General features: G+C 36.8%; 1 protein-coding gene across 2 annotated transcripts in view; it reads left to right on the top strand.

The window, feature by feature from the left end:
- Positions 1 to 1,200: 1,200 nt before the first annotated feature.
- The window catches only part of tmtopsb (teleost multiple tissue opsin b), a 29,826-nt gene continuing 5,562 nt past the window's right edge, over positions 1,201 to 25,464 (top strand). For both annotated transcript variants that reach the window (XM_065258399.1, XM_065258400.1), the window contains exons 1-3: positions 1,201 to 1,749; positions 5,206 to 5,534; positions 23,163 to 23,396. In XM_065258399.1, the coding sequence (XP_065114471.1) occupies positions 1,386 to 1,749; positions 5,206 to 5,534; positions 23,163 to 23,396 (927 nt within the window). In that variant the 5' untranslated portion in view covers positions 1,201 to 1,385. The remainder of the gene's footprint in view (positions 1,750 to 5,205; positions 5,535 to 23,162; positions 23,397 to 25,464) is intronic.

A 25,464-nucleotide genomic window follows, 5' to 3' on the forward strand; every position in this document is an offset into this window, starting at 1 on the left:
CTAAAATATAATTTAATGCAGACAATAATGTAAGGCTATATCTCCATAAAATGTAGACACTTTAATGGACCACTGAAGATGAGTGCTGAAAAAAACAACTTTGAGATATACTGTACAAGCACTAAATACATTTTAATAGTGTCTAAATGTTTTCCCTCTGGGTGATAAAAAACGCAGTAGCCTAATTGAGTTTTAGGGAATTATAAAAATGAGTTTCATTTACCAGAGCCCTTTAGAGTTTCCCTTCTGACTTGTATAATTATGTAACAATTAATATAATTATACTACAATAATGAATAATAATGCAACATTGCAAAAAAGAAAAACAGCAGGTGCTGTTAGGTTCAGCGTGTAAAATTTAAAAGGTAAAGTTTATTGATATTTTGAAAATATTAAGAAATTATAATAAATAACTTCAATTTTAAAGATGTTTTCAATAATGTGAAAACATCTTTAACTATCAGCATTCAATAGCTACATTTATTAAGAGCTCATATATCATAAGTAAGGGAGGTACAGCTACTGCCACCATGGGACAGAAATAATGTGGAGACTAATGATATTAGGAACATAAAAAAAGCAAATTCCTGCTCACTGCTGGATGTCTGCTTTTCCAGACACCTGAAAAATTACACTAATAACATTTACATGTTTGAGTACAATGGTAAAAATAGAAACAATAATTCGTCCACTATTTCTAAAGCATTTTTTGTTTGTTTTGCAACCTCAATTAACATTTTTACAGCATATACAAAAAAATTTAAGAAAAGTATGACCTTAATGGTCTTTTCACAGTTTAAATAAAGATCCATTTATAATGCACCCAAAATTTGCAAACTATAAATCTAATTTTCATTGTGCTCAGTTATAAAACTTATTGTAAGAGCAGTCATGCACTCTGACCTTACATTATTTGATCATTAATCACCCGACTTTTATTATTATGTAAAATAAGCTAATTTATTTCCCTATTGTGCTGTAGTACAGATATCCAAAGCTAATAACAAATTTAACCTTTATCATAACCATAATTAGTTAGTATGACAACAAATACATTCATGCTCATAATATGGAAATACTGAAGGTATACGAGCTATATGAAGATCTTCCCTCCTGGTTTGAGACGTAGACTTCAGTTAGGCGGGGGGTAATAAAAACTCCCATTCTTCCTGAGGAGGGGCATAATTGGCCTCACCACCACATCTTGAAATCCCTATCTAGGGTATAGAGCAATAAACTTCTTTTACCATTTGGTGATCTTCATGCGCAGTAAACAATGGGTTTGAAAACTCTCCAAACTTGGATAAGATCATTTACAAAGCACACAGTTTTGTTCAAAATCACAAAAAGTGATCAACTCTACATAAGCAATAATTGATGGTGCAATGATTGAATCCAATGCGAGTCGGAGTTGCGCATGGTGCGCTTTGGGAAGGGACGGGACCAACGAGCGCTTGGATGAGACTCATTCAGAGCAAAGTCTGAGTCCGACCGGACATTTGGTGGTCGCGGTGTGCCTCGGATTCATCGGAACTTTCGGGTTTCTCAATAACACGCTCGTTCTTGTCGTTTTTTGTCGTTATAAAGTGCTCCGCTCGCCCATGAACTGTTTTCTGGTGAGCATTTCGGTGAGCGATTTGCTGGTGTCCGTCCTAGGTACTCCGTTCAGCTTTGCCGCCAGTACGCAGGGACGGTGGCTCATCGGGGAAGCAGGATGCGTGTGGTACGGCTTCGCCAATACATTCCTGGGTGAGTCTGGATGTTAATAAACCATTTACATAGGTTTCGGATGCACCTGCCGTAGTTTGAATCATTCATTTTATTCACGCGTGCACCAGTTGACCGGGAATCTTTCATTGCACTGATTTAGGTGTGAACGCTTTCTTAAATTGACTCTCAGTTTCTATCATGTAAAACAATTCAGAATATTTAATCCTATGTTATACCAAGTCGTCAGTTTGGAGTAAATATCATGTTGTTTATTCTGCTAAACTAAACACAGAAGAAGACATTTTGATGAATGATGGTAATCACACAGTTGACGGTACCCATTGACTTCCGCATAAACACATACAATTGAAGTCAATGGGTACCGTTGACTGTGTTAAGTACACTGTTTATTTATATTTATGCATACGCTTTTATCCAAAGCGATTTGCACTGCATGTATAAGCATGGTTTTATTAATTTGTATTAGTATGTTATCAAACCCCGGTACTAACACAATGTTACAGAAAGACACTTTGATCGTTTTAATGAAAACAACACATTTTTACTTCTAATAGCCTATATTCGTGAAAGAATTTAAGCAGGAATGTAAACACTGTCACACTTGCAGTACTCTGAGCACCTTCAACACATTTCTAGTTCAAGTCTTTCTAATTAACTCTTCTTGGACCTTACCCAAATATTCCTGTAGGGCTCTTCTATTATGCAGGACATTGTTTGGCCTTATCATAATTATTCTGCATATGCTCTTTTGTGCCTTGTCAAATACAAAACTTGCAGTCAGACTTAGCTTGAGCCACCTGCACTTCAGTACAAGTCATTCTGTTATACAGTATAGGGACATACAAAAGGACCAAGATGTTGTGCCTCAGTCACATGTCCACACACAGTGCCACACATTTAACATACAGTACCCTATATAAACGTACACATAGCTAACCGAATGAAATAAGGTTACAGCTGCAGTTTTTGAGCTGAGATATTTTGAGTTTATCTGGATTTTGCAATGTACAATGGCAGCAAACATTGTTGTGCTCATATCAGATATCACAGGAGACTCCTGTCTGGAATTGAATTCACTGATGTTTGTAAGGACATTTTTGGCTTTTTTTAGGACTTCATATCGCCACTGTTCAGCTGCCTGTAACAAAAGCAGATTTGCTAACGGAGGTTGGATCCGATATTTTACATTTTGACATCCTGCATTTTACACATTTTTGCTCTGTGCCAAAAGCTGGAAAGCTGCCTGCATAGGCAAAATTTTGAGTCACCATGGGCATGTTTTCAATGCAAAGGCTTTTCCAAATTGTAGAGCAATATTTAACATGATCTTATGAGAATATGTGTGTATTTTTATATAAAGTGTGGCTGTACATTTACAGTACTTACATTTTAATACACACTGAAAAACATTGTCACATTGACAGGATGTTTAATACATAAATTATTTACATACATGTATTAACAGATGTACATATTTGTATGTATTCATATTCATAATTATTCAAATTGGGGGCATTTGTGTTTCTTACTTATATTAATTACATGTTTGAGTCGTATTTTCTGACTTATATTTTTTTAAGTAACATTTCTGCAATCATTTACAATTTTGTAATATTTCGTTTGTTTGCCATGACACACAAAAGGCATTTTCTCCTATGCAATAATAATTACACCAAAACACAACAAAAAAGATGTTCATTTTATTCAGTCGCTGTAATCCAACTCTTTAAAATTAATCCGATTGTGAGGAACAGATCCAAATGTATCCCTTTATCCAACGATCTTGATCTCAGTTCTCAGCAGTGACCATAAACGTCAAATCTCGCATTTGTTATGAATTTGAATTTAAATATTGTGCATCTAGAAGCTTTATTATGAAACATTTTACGGCTGTGATAGCTCATTGGCTCTTGTGTGTTATGTCACAGATTTGCGACATTGCCAGCCTTCAGTCAATGCACTCAGTATTTGAATTATGTCAAAAATGGTGGGGGTCCTCTAAAAGAGTTTTTCTCTACTTGAGCAGTTTAAAAAATTAATTGACAGATCACTAGGTCGAATACTCTAGCTAAGTAATAAGTCGTCACCTTCTGAAAGGAACTGGAGCAGCCGTTTAAAGTTAATTTACATCACAGTTTTAAGGTTGATTTCCAACAGACATGTCATTTGGTAGAAATACGGGTAAGACACAAAAATCCATTGCATAAATGAATAGCAGATGGTGGTACATTTACAAAAAAGGTCATCCATTCTTAAAAAGCTCTTACAGACTCTTAAAGGGACATTTCAGGTTTTTTTTGAAAATCTGCGCATTTTTTCTGTTTTTTGGTCCAGATTTTGTTTCCCAGAATGTTTTGCTTGATGCTGTTTTTTAGTTTTACTCTGTAAAGATAAAGACTTGTAAATCTTTAATTTTAATTTAACTTTAACTTTGAACAAAATGTTGCCAGTAAAAAACATAAATGTAAATCTACGGTAAATTACCGGCAACCCAGCTGCAATTTCTACAGATTTTTTTTACAGTGTGGCGCTAGCACTTTTAGCATAGCTTAGCATAATCCATTGAATCTGATTTAGGGTGGCCATTTGTGCCAGTTCCGCCGGACACATCCCGAACATGTTTGTTTCGGGTGCGTTCTCCGGAAGTCACGTTGGTCGACCGCATACGTCATCAAGGTTTAATATTTCGGGTTCAATTTCAGAAAAACAACCGTTACATTTCAAGATAAGAATGAAACAACAATGATTGTATGTCTTAAAAGAAATACATCTTAATTTTTTAATGTATTTTAACTGAAATGTGAGAACCTCGATGACGTATGCGGTCAAGCAACGCGACTTGAACCGAAAACATGTCCGGCGGAACTGGCACGAATGGCCACCCTTATCTGATTAGACCAAAGATTTTCGATATTTTTCCTATTTAAAACTTGACTCTTCTGTAGTTATATTGTGTACTAAGAGTGATGGAAAATTAAAAGTTCAGATTTTCTAGGCAGATATGGCTAGGAGCTATTCTCTCATTCTGGCGTAATAATCAAGATTGAATAGGAAAAATATAAAAACTCTTTGGTTATTTTTAGCGCGATGCTAATGGTCTAATCAGATTCAATGTATTGTGCTAAGCTAAGTGCTAGCACCAGAACCAGAGATCGGCTGAATGGATTCCAAAACGGTAAGAATCAAATGTTTAACTCTTGGGGAGCTGGAAAATTAGCATATTTTTTTTTTAAAAAGTGGAATGTCCCTTTAAAATAAAGGTTCAAGAAAAGTTTCTTCACAGGGATGTTATCACTACAAGTGCAACATGGATGTTAAAGGTTCTTTATAGAACCATACAGCCAAAAATGGTTATTTTCTGACAACATGTAGCTCCTTTATTTTTAAACGTGTGAACATGGCAAATGAGGTTATAACTTAACCAAGAGTTAAAAAATATTGTGTCTTCTGTTTCTTTGTACTCTGTCTGCACAGGAGTTGTATCTCTAATTTCTCTGGCAGTGCTGTCTTACGAACGCTACTGCACTATGATGGGAACCACGCAGGCCGACTCAACCAATTACAGAAATGTGGCCATGGGTATTGCATTTTCCTGGATATATTCCATGGTCTGGACTCTTCCTCCGCTGTTTGGATGGAGTCAGTACGGTCCGGAGGGTCCCGGCACCACTTGCAGCGTCAATTGGACCGCCAAGACAACGAACAACGTGTCTTACATTGTCTGTCTGTTTTTCTTCTGCCTCATTCTTCCTTTCATCGTCATTGTGTACAGCTACGGCCGACTCTTTCAGGCTATCACACAGGTAGGAATCTTTATGGTCCTCATATGATTAGTTATTGATTTTGGCCTATTATTATAGACTATTATGTCTGGTTCACAACAATGATTTTTTTTTAATTAGGTTTTGGCATTACCATTAATCACCACTTGTTAAAACCCAGCTAAAGGCTGATAAAGACACTGTGCTAGCAGTGGCGGGCAGTAACTTCTTTTTTCGAGGGCACTCCATGTGAAGTTCATCGGAATATTTATGCAGCCCGTCATGTGTGTGGTTCCTTTTTTTTTTAAATATGTGTTCTGCGCATCGAGAGATCCTTATGCATCACGTGTCTTGTCAAAATAAGTGCCTGCTGCAGACGCATCTAAAGGGTTAATGATAAAAGAGACGCTCGCGTTTGCCAGATCCTTGGATAATCTCATGCGTAATCAGAGTTTACCGTTAAGGGGGTGTCTTGCATGTATTTTGTGAATGTGAGCGTCTCTTTATTTTGATGCATGTGCAGCAGGCACTTATTTTGACAAAACACGTGATGCACATGGTTTACACATATTTTGAAAACGCAAGCAATACACATGACACTCCAATCACTTATTTTGAATTAGCACCCCTCGGATGAGCAGTCACGAGCCACCACTGTGTTCTAGTAATTTTTGGATATTTTAATCTTACAAACTGTGCCTTTAAATAGTAAACAGCAGTAATTTTTGTTCTTTATGTTTCTTTTGTTTAATTGACTAGTGGTATAAATTAAAAACAGTCTGAGTAATTTGTCTCACAGCAGTTTGCCGTCTGCATTCCTTTATCATTTCCACTTAACCAGAGGATGCAACATTCATCCCTTTACATCCGCTCACCAGGAGATGTCTTGTGTTGCCCAACGTTCAATGTCTCAAGATTATTCTGAATGTTTCGCGTTAGACGTCTTTAATGCAAATTACAGTATGCAGAAATTGTGTCAGAATTTGCATGGAGATGGGAAGAAAACAAAATTTCAATTGAGTTCAATTGAGTCTTGATGTTCCCCAAGTGGCCCAATTTACCAAAGTAAACAAGACACAGTCTGAAATCTCCCATAATTCTCTGCCCCCAAACCCAAGTGGGTTAGCTAACACAAGGCTTGACATAACAAAGCGCTTTGATTTGCAACTGAATTACTTTGGAAAGCGACCATAAATGAATCTCCTTGCAAACTCCCATCTTTTCAGCTTCTTAACAATGGATGTAGATGTCTCAGCACTTTTAATAGACTGTGCCATTCAAAAGAGTCCAGAAATTAAAGCGGCCCTGTTTATCTCAATTGCACCTTTATGTGGAACTGAATTCAACCATCTAAAAAGTGGGACGGTGATGCATTTCAAAGGGTGAATGAACAGACAACCGCTCCTAACCAAGCACAAACCCTCATCCCTCATCCCTTAGCATGAGCAGTTTATCTATAAATGTTTTGAAATGTTGTTTCTCGGTATGCATAAGAAAGCCTCGACTGAATCTCATTTTGGTCTGAAGGTCGTCTGTAGACTCATGCACAATGCTTGTGGTGGGTGTTTTTTGGTCACGTGATCAACAGCATACGCCTTTTTTCCGATATTAGATTCTGCAGTGTGACTATATTGAATGTTTGAATGCTTGTGTGTGGATGTACAATAACATGCAAAGCTACACTATGAGGTTCCTACCGTGGCCTTCCTGGCATGTTTAAAAGGCTGAATGGTTGAAATGAAAGGACTTTGATTCAGATTCAACTAGGTGAGAATGTTACAGTGTAGAAGTGTTTAATTAAAAAGTATGTGATGGAGGGTTTATATAATAAAGATCAAGACCTAATATCTTAAGCAAATTTATTAGCAAATTTATTAATAGTCTTTAATTTATTATTAAAGACTATTGAGCATGATAAACTGTTTTAATACAAACTCTTTCCTTTTCAGAGTGTTCTCAACATTTCACCATTTTGAACAGGAGCAAGGAACATCAAAATTAAAAAAATTTTCACTTTTATATGCCCAAATTTGAGCCGACACATTGAACTTATCTCAGAAGTCTTAAAAATAAATTGAGCAAGCCTAACATTCAACCAATTATTTTCTATTAATGGCACAATATGTAGTATTTTCACCACTAGAGGTCACTATTTCACATTAACACGGGTAAAGGTTAAAGGAAAACACCACCGTTTTTCAATTTTTTACTATGTTCTTACCTCAACTTAGACAAATTAATACATCACAATCTTTTTTCAATGCGTGCACTTAATCTTTGTACAGCGCCTCGTGAATGTGTTAGCATTTAGCTTAGCCCCATTCATTCCTAAGGATCCAAACAGGGATGAATTTAGGAGCCACCAAACACTTCCATGTTTTCCCTATTTAAAGAAAACAAGTAAGTAAGTATGGTGGCGCAAAATCTAACTTTTGTTTGGAGCCATAGGAATGAATGGGGCAGGCTAAATGCTGACACATTCTTGAAGCGCTGTACAAGGATTAAAAGTGCACGCATTAAAAAAAGGTATGTATTATTTCATCTAAGTTGAGGTAAGAACATAGTAAAATATTGAAAAACTTCTAGCACTGAAATCACGATCCCACCCTCCATTCAAATCACCATCCAGAGCCATGTCTTCTCCAAAACACATGAACATGCACAGGAATGTGCCAGAAGCCCACTCATGTCTCATTCACCAGTGGGAAATGTTGCAGTACAAGGTGAATAACATTTCCAAAATAACTAACATAAACAACTTTTTTAAAGTGGAATTAGTTACAGAACGTTTTCGATTGTGTAGACATAGTAGTTTGCTTGTAATTTAAAAACATAAATATCTTAATTCGTCAAACCGTTTACCTACCTTTTCAAAAGAAACACTCACAACCCTTTCAAACCCTTTGCCTACAGCAGCTGTTTACATCTTGTGGAAAAGCAGTAAAGTTACCGGTGTTAATTCAGGTTTTTGCTGATCTAGATGGTTTTCGTCGTCAAAAATGTCTTTTATTTTTTGGCTCCTGTGCAGGAAAGTTTGTTTGCCTGCCATTTACAGAGCGCACGTGAATGCACTGATGGCGTATGATGTCTGCGTGAACAGGGTGCACAGTGGCATGCAAAACACATTTACACATTATTGTCATTTAAGAGAGAACTTTTCCCTGCCAATGATGATTTTTTTTAGGTATTCTGAAATTCCGCTCTCACCAATTAAAAAAACTGAAGCAAAAACTAATTTAAAACATTTTAAACTCTGTGTATGTTTTGATCAGCGTTCAGAATCTTGTCTCTAACAAAATTCCTTTACAAAAATGCAATTATTTTAGCTTTTACCAAAGTTGGTATTTTTATACCTACCCATATTTAACAGGTTATAAAAAGGGAACAAATGAAGACAGGATGAAAAGTTTTTTTCCCAGTTTGTTTGTTTGTTTGTTTGAAAGCAGAGGGTCTGTTCTAACATTTGATATATTTGTATGTTTATATATTCATAGAAGAAAATTTTCCTGGAAGGTATTTTGTGAAACTTTAGTAAAAATCACAAAAAATGCTGGCGGGCAACTTTTCAAAAAAATGGCTGGCGGGGAATGAGTTAGTATGACATGAAGGAGAGTGGAACGATGGGAGATATTGTTTTCACTATCCAGAAACACATGGATTTTGAAAATCATGGATGAGGTAATGAATTAATGCACAATCCATAAAATCTGATTAGTCTATTAGCATCACGTAGTGATATTACGCACTGCCAGAAAATAGTCCCCTGCTATTGAAAGTAACCAAGGGGACTATTTTTGGGCAGTGCGCAATATCACTACGCCTGTTGCAGCCATGTCACAGCAGCAAAGTCCTTGATTATTACGCCAGAATTAGAGTATAGTTCCTAGTCATATCTGTCTAGAAAATAACAACTTGTTATTCGTCGTTCTTAGTACACGATGTAACTACAGAAGAGTCAAGTTTTTAAAAGGAAAAATATCGAAACTCTTTGGTTATTTTTTAGCCCGATGCTAATGGTCAAATCAGATTCAATGAATTGTGCTAAGCTATGCTAAAAGTGCTACGCCAGACCCGGAGATCAGCTGAATGGATTACAAAACAGTAAAAATCAAAAGTTTAACTCTTGGGGAGCTGGAAAATGAGCATATTTAAAAAAAGTGGAATGTCCCTTTAAGTAATTAAAAGGGGGACACTTACAAGAGAGACAAGGGATGAGCCATTATTTAAGATAGAAATTTTTATGAATTTACAAATCCAAAGAAAATTTCGGGATAAAGTACACAACTGCATGAAATATATCACATTGTGCAAGTGTTTTATTACAAAAATCTTACAAATTGTGGTTATAAGGGCTGTAAATAAAAAAGTCAAACTGTAAATTCATGGATAACAACAATTATTATATTTTAGCATTAGAAATACGTGGCTAAAGGGCTTATGCATACTTGTGGATGGACCATTACAAAAAGATACAAATTGGTTTTAAAATTGGGTGGTGGTCTAATAAAAAAGCACCGTACTTGCATGCTGAAAACCTAGATGTGAAACTTCTGATAGTAAGCGAGGATCAAAGCGAGGTCAGCATGAGCCATACATGAATCGTTTCCAGTAAATGAGTAGCAATACCTCACAAGGGCATACAGAATCCTGTTCAATAGAAACCGATTTATGTATTGCACCTCACACAAACCATCTGAAAAAAAAAATTACTCTCAAGGTAATAAAACCTTTGAATTTGATCAAAGGCATTTTCCTTATCCACTGCTTTCCATTTATGTGGATGGCATATAATGCAAATCGATTAGAGGTAATTGCAGCGTGCATGTAGCAGATAACTAAAAAGCTGTCAGTGTATAAGAGTCATTTTAGCTCCCCTGCATTAGTATTGAGCCATCTGGGTGTCCAGATGAATGCTGATAAGCTTTTAGTCTTTAAAATAATTATCAGCCGCATATCTCTATATAAAATTTGATTCTTTGACTGTTTAATAGTGTAAAGTCATGGAGAATGGATGTCAGACATGATATTCATCCTCTGCTCTGCTAAATCCCAGAAGGACACAAATCCTTTAATGTTGAAGTTAGCTGCATTCATGAACCTTCACTCAAGTTGATAATGTTATGCATGGCAATGTGATCAAAAGACACAAACCACCGCTCGATTTTTGCAATGCACGCTGCGCTTTTGGAAAACCGTGACAGTTGAATGTCACATATAGTAGATGGACTTGGCGCCTTTGTCACTGCATATCCCAAAGGGTGTCACACGTTATATAAGTTTGAATGAAGACGTGACAAAGTTCCATATTCACAGCACACAGACCTAAAGTCCCCGTCCCACCTCCTGCCGCTCCGCTTAGCCATTTACAAACCCATCCAAAATGTCACCCTGTAGGGGGTCGACCGCCTTCCCAAAGTACAGCCTCATTTCCTCGGACACGGCTTGTCTCTTTCTGTAAACTCACGCTGTGGGTTGAACAGAGCACACTATGGAAACAAAGTGAGAGGGAGAAAACGAAAAAACGTCTGGAAAGCCCAGAGGTTTGCAGCAGATTTTCTACGCTCGTTTTCGTCCATCCTTCTTGACAGAGCTGTCTGTTAGTACAGGCATTGGCTGGGTAGAAGAGATTGCAGAAAGACCAAACTTCACATCTACTTTGGGTAACTTTCTTTTTTGCCAGCTCTGAGAATTTTTCACTCCAAGTCAGTTGCGGTGACTTCTTTGTCAAGGGCGCGCGATGCGAAGCTCGTCAAAATGTATGTGGCCCGTTGTGTGTGGCTTGTCATGTCAAAATATGTGTTCCTATGTGCATTACGTGTCTTGTCAAAATCAGTGCCTGGTGCAGACATGTCTAAAGGGTTTATGATAAAAGATAAAAGTATCTGGCATTTGCCAGATACTCGCATAATCTCATGCGTAATCAGAGTTTACTGTTAAGGGAGTATCTTGCGTGTATTTTGTGAACGTGAGCGTCTCTTTTATCACAAACGCTTTTGACGCGTGTGAAGCAGGCACTTATTTTGACAAAACACGTGATGCACGTGGTTCACATGACTCAACAAATACATATTTTGAAAACACAAGCAACACACATGACACTCCGAACACTTATTTTAAATTTGCGCCCCTCGGATGAGCAGTCACCAGCCGCCACTGTTATAACCCATGGTTGCATAACAACAATACAACATTGGTCATTTTGAACCCAGAATAATTCATTTTTAACCCAGCATGAGTTTTGTCCACTATATACTCAACATGGGTGCATACAGTACATTTTGTCATTGCCATTGTTTTTAATATACTTTAACAGTCTTTATTTTGGGGGTAGACAACTGCAACTGTACATTAAACATCAGATATCTTCTAATGTAACTGGCTGTGATAGTGTCACGTTGTGCCGCAGTTTCCTATTCAGTGTGCCCGACAAATTGCTAGTCACTGTGAGTTTGTCACATCATGGGCCCTATTTTAATGATCTAAGCACATTGTCTAAAGTGCACAGCGCACAGTCTAAATGGGCGTGACTACATCCACTTTTGCTAATTTAACGACAGGGAAAATGGTTTGTGCGCCGAGCGCCAATCGATAAGGGTTGTTCATATTTTCCTAATAAGTAATGGGTGTGTTTTGGACATAATCTCATCTCATCCAGACTTTGTAAACTGAAAAACTAAGTGGAGGTAGGACTCCCAGTTTAAGAATAATGTAAAAAAATGTGTTGTTTTCATATTTATTGAATTTTTAATTTTTGGAATTAAAACCTTTAAAAGACGTTTTCTTTCAGTCATAGAAGTACAAATAGCAGGCTTTTAATTGCTGTAAATGTATTGATATCCTACATAATCATTGTAATCTCATAAAATAATTTGCAAATATGCAGGAAAAGGTTTGTACTCTAAAAATACAAACAAGAGATAAAGAATTTACAAATGCACGTAGAGCCGAAGCGTTTCAGCACTAGCGCGCCATGGGATTTTTACAAAGCATTACTTAAAATGTTTTTCATCTCACCATATCCACAGGTACAGTGCCATCATGTACAATAAATCTGTAAGGTAGCATTTAAAAACATTTAAAAATAGATGCATTTGTTTAAAGCAAAGCATTTATTTACTTACCAGGTGAAGCAGCTCTTTGCGCCTTCTAACGTCTCATAATCGGTCCTCATTTATGTCCAAGAGACTCAATAATAATCTTTTACATTCAGTCCTTTAATCTTTCATATTTAAAAGCGTTTTTGTGCTGCTGCGCATTCATGTATGTGATAAGCAAACCCGCGTTGTCATCCCGCATATTACTAATGTGCTCTTTAAATAACAAAAAACATATTGCGCCATTGACTTTAGACTTTAGAGCAGGTTTTTGTTGCTCAATGGCGTAGTCTATTTTAGTTGCCTCAAAATAGCAACGCGCCAACAATCCGCCTGAACACACCTCGTTTTCAGACCAGAACGCCCATGGGCGCAAAAGGGGGCGCAAATGCATTTGCTATTTAAACAACGTAGCGCTAAACGTGAAAATGATAATTGCGCAGGGTTGAAACTAGCAAAAGACACTTGCGTCGCGCATTGCGCCGGGTGTATGATAGAGCCCCATGTCTTTTTAGGATCTGGGGTGGTTAAAGCAGTATGGCTATGCTTCTTCAACATTTTCTTTCTTAAATTACATAAGTGGCCTTATGGGTAATTTATCATGCTACAGTAGCTCCACTATATAATATATTTAGTTTTATTTGTTTTAAACTTGAACCTGACTATTTACATCTTCATTGCTTTCTGATTCCTCTAAATTAGCAGTCTTTAAAAAATAATAATATTTGATAGCTTATGTGAGACATTGCCAATAAGTTTAAGTCAGTTTGGGGAATAAGTTCTCCAGGCTAAGTGGGCAGATGTTATAAAAGTGACTAGCTCTGAATGAGCAAACTATCAAACTGTCATACTGTGTCATATTGTAAACATTTATTGCCATCCAAATTGCCGGTTAGAGTTGTGGTTGAGGTGTATTGAACTGCTGAGTGGCCATATGGAGCATTTTTCTCGTTCATAATAATATGCTGCGTTCACAAGGCAAAATCTCAGGAGTGACAACTGCATTTACTTACACGTATGAAATAACCGTAACCATAGTAACAGACGTAAATATCAAAGATTGTGCCTTCCTTGTAAATAGAAAGATTATTTTGCATTGGACTTACAACTTAGCACTGTACAATAACAAGTTGCAATTCAATCTGCATGTTGTACAAAGTACCAAACATTTGGATTTGTATAATTTGGTTAATGCCTAGGTTTTTATTGAATTTATCCATTCAATATCCATTCAAGTATCCCAGGAGGACTTGCTGGTTCCAGTGGCTCACACATTGTAGTAAAGAACACCTCATCCCTCACACAGCCCATGTTAAAATAAATCAATTGTTGAAAATCAACAGATATGTGATGTTTGCTCAAGAATGCACACGGTGGAGTAGTGTGATCAGCCATAAACCACTGTGTGTGAGATGAATAAGGGTGTGCTTGAGTAATTAACTGGGTCCCTCTGGACCGATTGCACACAACTCATCATCCAATTGAGTACAAGCTTGCTCTCAAAAACAAATCCATTCAAGATTAAAAGGACCTAGAGGTTAGTGTTTGGTGTACTCTTCAGTTAAACGAGTCTGGTCTTTAATGAGCTTTTATGCTTTACAAATCAGCTCGATTCATTAGCATTTCCTTCCTTGTAATTATTTATAATGCATTCATACTTTTTTTATTAGCCGTCTGCATGATCTATAAAACTGCCCAATTGACTTTCCTTGTGAAATATGCCAGGGATTTTAGAATGGGCCTCACTACTGTAATAAATAATGGACATTGAATTTCATTAAGATGAAATTGCGAGGAATAATACCGTATATAATTAAACATAGTAAATGAGATACATGGTAGAAAGAGCATTTGTATTACTAAAAACCAAAAATAGCACTGGAGCATTTCCTTAAAGACATTGATTTATGATGTACTGTAGCCACCGAAAGAACATAGTCACAGACAAAGAATGATAAAGAAAGTAAGTAATAGAAAAACACACTGACTCCTGAGAGTTATCTCTGCACTCACAACTGTTCTGCCCGCCTGTCAGACAGAAGATTTAATGATCCAGTTCACTGCAATTGTTTAGTGTGGGTAAAGACATATCAGATTATACCATTAATCTATCAGGAGATCACCAAAGCCTATAGGACGAAAATATGTTAAGGAAAGAGCTTAATTCTTTCTTTGCTTTTTATAAACATATATTTTATCTTTTCCCCTTTTCCATCTCTCAGTATTTAATCAAGACTTATCAGAACAATGAAATTAAGGTTGTACATTACCATAGTATAACAATATTGGGACAGTAACACTTTACAATAAGGTTGCTCATGAAATAATGTTAACAGTCACAACTTTAGTCATTTCATTGGTATTTAATAAATTTGACTGTCTTTCGCTGCAAAACCCTCTAAGTACATGCAAAAATCTCCACTTCTAAAAATGGCTTCACTTTTCACTGTCCTTTCTCATAAAAGGTAAAAGGCTCAAAAATGTTGTCAATATCCTACACAGTGTTGGGGGTAACGCATTACAAGTAATGTGCATTACTTAATAATATTACTTTTCTGAAGTAACGACTCAATAAAGTCACGCATTACTTTTTAAATGTACATATTAATATTTGAGTTACTTTTTCAAAAAAGTAATGCAAGTTACTTTTTTAGTTTGATTAATTCAATTTTAAAAAATTATATACTGAATTAAGTCACATTATGCACTCCATGCGTACACGCCTGTGTGGGAACCGTTTGAGTCAGAAACCGAGATGGCAGGCCAGAGCTCAACATTTTTGTGATGAAATATGCAATTTCTGAATGCAGAACTTTTCTGTCATAAAAAACACATGCAAGGTCTGAAAGAGATCAAATCTCAGCCAAGAAAAAGTTTTGCAAAAGTAACCAAAAAGTAATGTAATGTAAGCATTACCTTTCATGAAAAGTAACTAAGTAACACAATTAGTTACTTTTTGGAGTAACTTAATATTGTAATGCATTACTTTTAAAAGTAACTTTCCCCAACACTGATCCTACAGTAGTATTTGGTTAACCTCTTTGAACCTGGTCTTTGCTGAAATATTGTTGTGACATTTAATGGATTCTGAGGTTTTTTCAAATGGCCTGAGGTTGGGTTAAAGAGCACCTATTTTGTTGCTAAAAAAAACAGTGTTATTTTGTGTAATACATTGTGTTTGCGTGGTTTATGGTTCAAAAACCACACTTTTTCCCACATACCTTACATTTTTGTTGCTCCGGATATACCTGCCTTCCTCAAACTCTCAGATTTTTCACAAAGCTTATCAATCTGAAAAACGTTGTGTCCCCAATTGGCCAGCTTAACAGTACGTTGTGATTGGCCTAAATACCTATGACGTCAGCTGGAAATGTGACGCTCCTTACCATGTTTTGAAGATTAGCTCACAATGCAATGCTGACAGGAGTTAATATCGTCTTTACTACCTTTACAACAATACCTTGACAATAGTTAAAAGGCTGTACTGAGGCTTTTGTCATAGCTGGATCAAAGTTAAACAGCTAAATTTTTAATACTGGGTTTTGCTTTGTGCTCGTACTGTATGTACAGTACAGAAATTCCCTGAAGGCCCTTGACCTGCTGTATGACCAAACTCTCTCTTATAGCCACACTAACTGCCACACGCATTAGCATCTTCTTCATAGGGATCCATCCCGCTGGCTTTGCCGTCTTTTGACTGCAGGGCTCATATACACCCTGAGGGGAAAGTCTCATTACCACATTTCCACAACATTAAGGTTACTGTATGTGTGTAACATACCTCTTGAATTACATGTACAGTACTCGCCCTCTATAATGATGCAATTTTTGTTGACTGTTGCAGTGTGCATTCTTGATTCTTAAACCTTTAGTGCAACAGAAAGGTTCTGTGGATTTTAAAGGATCTTTATTGACCCATATGGCCCGACAAAGAACCTTTAAGGAACCTTTAGTTTCAAGTGTGCACAACAGCTTATGGCATGTCTCGAGATTTTGGTTCAGATTTATAGTTTTTAATCCATTTTTATCAGCTCTGGTGTTGGAGAGAGAATGCTAAAATTATTTTTTTATGTTAATAAGGTTTCCAGCCCTGATTGAGCTTTTGGTTTCTCACTTAATGTGATTGCGGAGTTATTTGCAAATGATTATTGTAATGTTACCAAAGCTTTTTCTGCCCTACTTTTACTAATTTTCCATATTTTTACAGTTTATTTGTATAATCCATTTAGCTTCTCAGTACTTTTAAATCGCTTCTCTTAATTACAATTTCTCTGCAATGATGTCTCATTATGAAAGCATTGCTGAAATTCATCTGAGGATTACGAAAAGCAGTCGAAAACTTAGACTTATTTAAACAAAATAGGACAATCTGTTATCTGTTTGTGGTTTAATCAGCTTGACATTCTGCATTTAATGTGACCATGGACTTTCCATCTGACAATTAAAATGAATTTGGTTGCAATTGTGGGATCTCAGTGCTCAAATTAAGGGGGGCTGGGGGATCCTGGACCCCCCATAAGAAGTCAAAATTATACTTGGGGGGGTCCCCTCAGATATTTTTATTTTAGTAAAGATAATGCTGCCAAACTTATTTTTTGTTGTTTGTTATGAAGGTAAATTGTGATCTAGTTTAAGTATGTCAATTTTGGATTGCTTTTCCTTACTACATTTGTGTTTAAAGGTACTGTAGTAATGTGTTGCCATTTTGGGTTTGCTTTTATGTCATGGTGGAGACCCCCCATAAGACTTGATTCAATTCGAGCACTGATCTTGGTTTTAACTGGTGGTCTTGCCACCTATTAAAAAGCAGTAAGTATGGCATATAGTAACGTGTGCTGTGAACTTGCACCCTGTAGGTACATTAGCCTACATTATGTTTATGGATTTGGCAGAAGCTTTATCCAAATTCATCTACAGTGCAATTAATCTGTGCATTTCTTTTTATTAGTATCTGTGTTTCCTAGGATTAAAACCTTGACCTCTGCATTGTTAAAGGACAAGTTCGGTATTTTACACTTAAAGCCCTGTTTTCAGATTGTTTATGGTGAAATAGAATGGTTTTGACTGAAATGTCGACATATGCGGCTGCCCTGAGAATTTTCGCGTGTTTGTGTTTCACCTCACACCTCTACAATGGGTTTAATGGTGCACTGGAACAATCCTTCCTAAAATGCATTAAACTTTCGTTTACAAAGACGTGAAACTCACCGAGTGGTCAGGGGTGTTCACTGATATGCTCACACAAAAATCGCTGCAAAAGATGCTTTCCAACAGCCGGTTTAGCATTCGTTGTTAACTTGTGGACCTATTTTTCCAAACGTCTCACACCCGTGTATTCTTCCGCTTAGAGCTTGAATAATAAACACTCCAGCCCGGGTGGTGGCGCTAATCCGCCTTTGCCAATTGCAAGAATAGAAACAAAGTTCCCGGCGGCGAAGTAATACCGTACCTCACAGCACATCTAATACCAGTCAATGGAGTTGGCAAAAACTACGATAAAACCTGTTGGAATGCGTATTTTGCAGCGATTTTTGTGTGAGCATATCAGTGAACACCCCTGACCACTCGGTGAGTTTCACGTCTTTGTAAACGAAAGTTTAATGCATTTTAGGAAGGATTGTTCCAGTGCACCATTAAACCCATTTTAAAGGTGGGAGGTGAAACAAGACCACCACAAAATTCTCGGGGCAGAATTATGTTCAAATTTCAGTCAAAACCGTTCTATTTCATCATAAACAATCTGAAAACAGGGCTTTAAGTGTAAAATACCGAACTTGTCCTTTAATTGAGCCACAAGATCTGATAGAGTCCAGAATTTGTGCTGAGCATTAGAAATGGGTTTGGTGCGTTAAGAAAACAAAGTTGAAATTTTCCGGTGTCTTTGTTACACATGTTATGTAAGGAATAATTGATGACGGGCCATTAATGCATGCATACCCAAGGTGGTTTTGTTACACCGCGGGTGTGCATTATTTTCAAATAATTCAAAGGACCGGAGTCAATTATTCCTCTTATACCACGGTTACCACAAACATTGCTCTGGTGCCTATTTTTAAGACATTTGACAGGTTAGGTGTGCAGTTATCAGAAATTAATGCATACCCACGGAACATTTCTCAGCCAATCAGAACACAGCATTCAACAGACTTGTGGTATAAATGTAATTATTATAGTAACAGTTAATTATGCATGATTACATACAATTTATCCTAAACCAAACCCTAATCCTAACCCCAATCCTATAGTAAGTACATGTTGTTGAAGATTATTACTTAGTACTTAAATATATAATTACACAGTGACGCCTTAAAATAAAGTTTAACCAAATTTTCTATTGGTGCAATATTTACTGTCTGGAGTTTATCTTGAATGCCTAAAGTTGTTTAATTTCCATTTGTATGTGTATTACAAAACCATAAGGGTCATTTGTTTGAAATTGAGATTTATATGTCATCTCAAAGCTGGAAAAAATTAGCTTGACGTATGGTTTGTTAGAATAGAAATATTTGGGTGAGATACTGTAACTATTTGAAAATCTGCAATCCGAGGGTGCAGAAGATCAAAATATTGAGAAAATCACATTTAAATTTGTCAAAATGAAGTCCTTAGCAACTGCGTCCACACACAAAAATAAAAAGTTTTTTAAGAAAAAATTTCAAACTTTTTCAGTGTGTGTTGCAGAACAGTGCATTCCTTCACTGCTCCCCAAAGAAAATGTATGACAAAACATTTCTAAAATGTAACATTTTAATTATTATTTAGTTTAAACAAAACATATTAAATTATATAAAAAAGTGTTGTTGGTTAGTAGGCTTATTTTTTGTTTAATTACACAGAATTCATGATAAATTAATGTATTTTATAAAATGTCATAAAACTGCCCCCCCTGGCACATCTCGCGGCCCCCAGTTTGAGAACCACTGCTTTACATAATATCCTGATTTTTGGCATAAAAAAATCTATTATTTTGACGTAATATGCAAAAAAATGACATTAATTTGTAATTATGCTTTTTGTACTTTAAACAGTGTACAAAGATACGTATAATACATAACTATGGCTGCTAGATTCTCTTAATTCATCCATTGTACTGTAAGTGAAGTTAATTTTGAACCCTCCCTGCAGCCCTTCACACCTTGTCAGCTGTGTTATTCACACTCTGCTCCCACATGTGGTCCTTCTGTGCCCAGACGCAGGATTCATTTTGAATGTGACCACAAAAAAAACACAAAAACTGTGGCGCAGCTCAACAGGGAGCCTGTTAGCAGCTTGTCATTCGACTGACATTCTGCTAAATCTGAATTTGTCAAATAACAGGAATTTTCAAGGTGGACTGTGAAACTCAAGGTGTCTTTGTGTGAACGTAATACATCAGCAGTGGAAAACTATTAAGGACGCATTTGAAAAAAATGCATGGCGCAGATGTTTCAGTCTATTGCTGTTAATAAGCACTAGATAAATCCAAAATATGCTTCAGCCATAACAGTCCAAAAGTAGAGACTGATCAAAAGACAAATTTTTTCATTGTAATTAAAATTATAATATAAAATGCAAATGGTTGCTGTGGTTATTAAATTATGGATCAGTAACAGGTTATTTATGATCCAACTCCAAATGATCCAATAAACCAAGACTCTTAGTTGTTCACATCATGCAAAATGCATGCCATTGCTTTCACATTGCATATCATATCATATTTTTTAATTATTTAGTCAAGCTCCTACATTAAAAAAAATAAATTCTGTTAAGCCTTTTGCATATGGGCTTTTAAAATGTACAAAAGCCCATGTGAATAGCAAAGTACTCTTTTAGCGCAATGGTTGATTGACAGGTGAGAAGGCGGTCCCAAGACAAATTGGTACTGCAGTACAAAAGTGCTGTGTGGTTTCGACCAGGCTGGTCTTTCTTAAAAAGTTTCCATACGTCTTTCCTCAAGAGCTTTACTTCCCTTAGAGAGAAAGAAAGAGAGAGGGACACTTAAGCTGACCCGGGAGATTCGATTGTGTGACAGGAATAAAGTCTTTAGGTTTAGGTAAGCTGGGTTTAACCTGAAAGTATAGCTGCCCTTTGTTCGCAGTTCAAGTGCTGCGCAGGCTTGTCTTTGACACTTAAAGTTGGTAACCGCTGGTTTGCAGTCCTCTGTGTGGAGTATGAATGAATTGAGTATGAATTGTGCACGCTGATGCAGCATCTTTATGTGCACATGCTGTCTATGTAGTTTTGGGCCAGATTTACTAAAGGAATTATGCAAATAACATAACAGCACAAATGCTCCCACTAAATAAATCTTGGAAGCAATTTACACGCTGTAGTTTTCCGTCTTGCATGCCAGTATTAAATGCCAGGTTATGGAGGATTCAGCAGAGTCTTTACAGGGTCTATACAGCATCACCCAACTGCAATACAGTTAATTTTAAAATGCTAAAACTGCTTATTCAGTGGATCGAAAACTGGGATACGCATATCTTGGAGTTCAGGTTTCTTACAAGAAAACAAAATGTGTGCACCCTCTTATGTACAAACCATAGACATATATACAGTAGAGATGCCACATTAAATGCTTCAATTAACCAGTAAAATGTGACAAAACCAGTCACACTGGTATATTTGTAGCAATATCAATTGATCAATTTCTATGCCAAAATCATTAGGATATTAGGTCAAGATCGTGTTTCATTAAGATATTTTGTACATTTCCAACCGTAAAAATATCAAAAAAAATATTTATCATTAATGATGATAAGGACTTCATTTAGGCAACTTTCTCAATATTTTGATTTGCACCCTCAGATTCCAGATTTTCAGATAGTTGTATCTCGGGGGAAATATTGTCCTAACTTTAAGCTTTTAGAGGATCTATAAATCAAAATTTTTAAAATTTGACCCTTAAATTCTGTCATCATTTTCTCATCCTCATGTTATTCTACATCTGTATGAATTTCTTTTTTCTGATGAACACAAAGGAAGATATTTGATAGTTAATTGGGAAAATTAACAATTGTCAGGTACTGAACTGGAAATTGCTTATTTCTTAAATTGGACATTTCACAAGACTTTTTTAAGATGTCAAATAAATCTTTGGTGTCCCCAGAGTACATATTTGAAGTTCCAACTAGATAATAATATATTATAGCATGTTAACTCTTTCACCGCCAGCGGTTTTTTTTAAAGTTGCCAGCCTGCGCCAGCGTTTTTCATGATTTTCACCAAAGTTTAATGCCTTCCAGAAAATGTTTTCTTTAAATATATAAACATACAATATACCAAATGAAAGAACAGACCCTCTGCTTTCAAAAAAAAAAAAAAACGTTTCATCCTACCTTCAGTGGTTCTTTGGTAATCAGCTTTTGAATATGAGTAGGTTTCTGCAAAAACACCACATTTTGAGCAAAAAGCAGACATAATTCCATTTTTGTGACGGACTTTTCATAGAGATCCCATTCAGAGCGATCATTAAAACACACACGGACATGCAGCCGCTTGCCATAGGGCAATTCTTCCGGGTTTAAAAAGTTGCGGTATTGTGGAAAGACGGAAAATCTCGTCATTGGCGGGGAAGCGTTTTCTCTTAATTGACGAGATATCTCGTCAATGACGGTGTAAGAGTTAAAATTGCCACTTTATAAGTGTAAGCAAAAATGTGCAGTTTTTGGGTGTGTCCTTTAAAATGCAACTGAGCTGATGAAATGAAAACATTGATCGTAATAATGGTGGTATGTGAAATTTAAATAGCGCTGTCAATTTTTTTTTCTTTTTCTGCACTAAATGGCAATGCCATGTTGGATATACAGATTAAGGGGCAGTATTATTATAATAAAATCCCCTTCTGACATCACAAGGGGAGCCAAATTTCAATTACCTGGTTTTTCACATGCTTGCAGAGATGGTTTACCAAAACTAAGTTACTGGGTTGATCTGTTTTACGTTTTCTAGGTTGATAAAACAATGGGGACCCAATTATAGCACTTAAACATGAAAAGTCAGATTTTCATCATATGTCCTCTTTAAAATTTTACAGCATATTGCCATTTCAACCCAGTATGTTTTTGGGTAAACTGAACTACAGGGTTCTTTTTTTGTGAATAAGCCACTGTAAAAATAGCACAGTGTTATTTTGTGCCACAACTTTTTGGTTATCTGGACCATCTCATGGCGATGTAAGCGCGTACGTTAGCATTTTAAAGAAACGTAAGACGCAACAGTACTAAAGTATACAATTCTCAGCTCTTGCCTGAACACGTAAGAGCACTTAGCAGCTGTATGGCAAAGTGCTACAACACTGAGAAAATGGACCATCGTGCTCAGTAGGCGACTCTAAAATGTGTAATGGGCCTTTTACTTGCCCGTTGTAGCTTTCTTAAGGGATTGTTTTACACAAGAGTAATCGATTCACTGCTGTATCAATTTCTACCAAGCTGGCCTGAAGCAAATGCTAACTAGTCTTAGACAAACAATATCTAGCAAGAAAGACAGATGATCGTAAATGATTATTACATATAGGGTTGAAACGGCTGCCTAATGTAATGTCTTTTGTTCTTTCCCCCATTTACCTCCTTTTTTCATCCCTCATTGCAAGGTGAGCCGGATCAATACGGTGGTGAGTCGTAAGAGGGAGCAGCGAGTACTCTTCATGGTGGTCACCATGGTAGTGTGCTATCTGCTGTGCTGGATGCCCTATGGGGTTATGGCCCTGATGGCAACATTTGGACGTCCTGGCCTGATCACACCCGCAGCCAGCATTGTTCCTTCTCTCTTAGCCAAAACCAGCACCGTCATAAACCCCATCATCTACATCTTCATGAACAAACAGGTGGGTGTGCCAACAACTCATGTGCGCAAATACATCAGAGATATGAATATTCCATTGGTTTGGTGGTTGAACATTAGCTTTCATGTTTGGAATTTACAGTAGTGTCCACATGGATGTGTTTGTCTTTTTGGGGGGGTGGGGGTGAATTCTGTCAGGGCTGCATAGTTTCTTGTCTTAGAAATTATGACTGTATTGTACTCCACAATTCATTGTGGTTCATGGCTGGCCAAAATATTCAACATGCAAGTTATGCATGCAATTTCATTCAATTCTTTGAAAGAAGGCACAAGCTAGTCGAGTGGATATAAAAACAGTTTTTGTTCAAGGATTAAAACTTTTAGAAATGTTTATTTGAACATTTTGAAAAGAAAGTTTTACTTCCACTTTTACTACTTTTATGATCCAACCGATATCAACAGCAGTGTGATGTTATTTCTGAACTTGTGTACATGTGAACAGTAGTTATGTGTTTGTAATATCTGCACATATGGAGAAGTGTGCTTAAGCTTTATCTCCAAAACCACATTTTTTGATAAGACCATGAAGACTTGGAGAAACCAGACTTGCTCATCAGATGTGACACCGGTTACCTGTATGTCATTTTCAGTCTTCAATTCCTCCCAGCCCGTAACCATGGAAACTGTGAGTTGAGGCGAGTTGAAGACTTAAAGTGCTGTACAGATTCAAGTATCTACCAGCATGTGTCAATATGACCGACGAGGATGGAATGATGGAAGAGTGCCAGATAAAAACGTGTGAGTTCGGTCCTTTTTGTACCCAATTTTGCGATGAAGTTCCTCAGCCTGTGTGTTAAAAACAATAATCTGATACCGTCCCTGTTTGAGAGCTGTCATGATGTGTAGTAATTGCATTTTCTCATTCCTACATCTCTTTCCTGGGACTCGAGGAACATTCTGGCATAGTCACAGTTTCGCTTAGGTGCAGAATGTCTGTGTCTCTATGGGATCAAGGGTAAAAAAAAACATTAAAAATGTGATTTAACAAACCCCACGGCAGATACAATGACTTAAAAGTTAGAGCTTTGTGAAGAGACAGGGCAGTTCATCCCAGCCATGGGATCAATCGTTCTGGACCACCTGTGTACAGGTGTAACATAATGATAAAGGTGGTTCTGTCCATCTTTCCCAAACTTCTCAGCACCCCGCCGAGAGCTAATCATCTCTATTCCAGGTCATCATCTGCACACCAGCGCTCCTCTCAGATCTGGTCTGTTCCCATCTACCATTAACTTTCTCAGCATGGGAATTATTGCTTATACCCCGGCAGCTTAAGTAAAAAGTCAGATTTTAGATTGATTGAGAAGATTTTAGTTTGTTCTCTGACGTTCCCAGCATTCTCATTTTGTGCTGTCAATGCACTGTTTTGTGTCCCTGTTAATCAGTATTGGTATCAGACATGATCAATATAAATGTACACTAAGGAGTAAAACACTGTAAGATAACAAACCTGTATTTGTATTAAGTTTATCCAAAGCACTTACAAATGAGAGAGCATTTAACATTTTGTCTAAAGAGCCAACAGTATGTATAGTCTATAGCAGTGGTCTCCTTGCCCGCACGGAGTCTGTGATTTGCCCGCCAAAGAACACTCTACTAAAAGCCACAATTTTAATATTTTTTAAATACATATATTTTACATTAGCTTAGCTTCTTTTGGGTGTGTTAACATTTTAAACAATGCTAAACCATATCGACAAGTAAAATAAAATAAAATTAACAAGTAAAACAAAAAGGTTTTGAGTAGACAATATCAAAAAAGTAGCCCTCCAGGGGTGCGTTTCCCAAAAGCATCGTTAGCCAACTACTGTCGTAAGTTTCGTCATTACTGACAAAGTTCAACGATTTGTTGTTTCCAGTGGCGTGTTTACCATTTTGGGGGCCCTAAGCAAAGTCCAAGGACCTGGGGCCCCCCATGCCCCAACATTAAGAAAAAAATTCTTGGTTTAAAAATACAAATAGTGCCCATTGTCTTATTCAAAATAAAAAAGAATCATTATCTGTCAAAAACATAAAGGTCTTGGTTTTACCGCAGTGGTTTCCAAACTTTT

Source organism: Paramisgurnus dabryanus, chromosome 22 (genome assembly GCF_030506205.2).
Source record: "Paramisgurnus dabryanus chromosome 22, PD_genome_1.1, whole genome shotgun sequence".
In the NCBI taxonomy this organism is placed as follows: Eukaryota; Metazoa; Chordata; class Actinopteri; order Cypriniformes; family Cobitidae; genus Paramisgurnus; species Paramisgurnus dabryanus.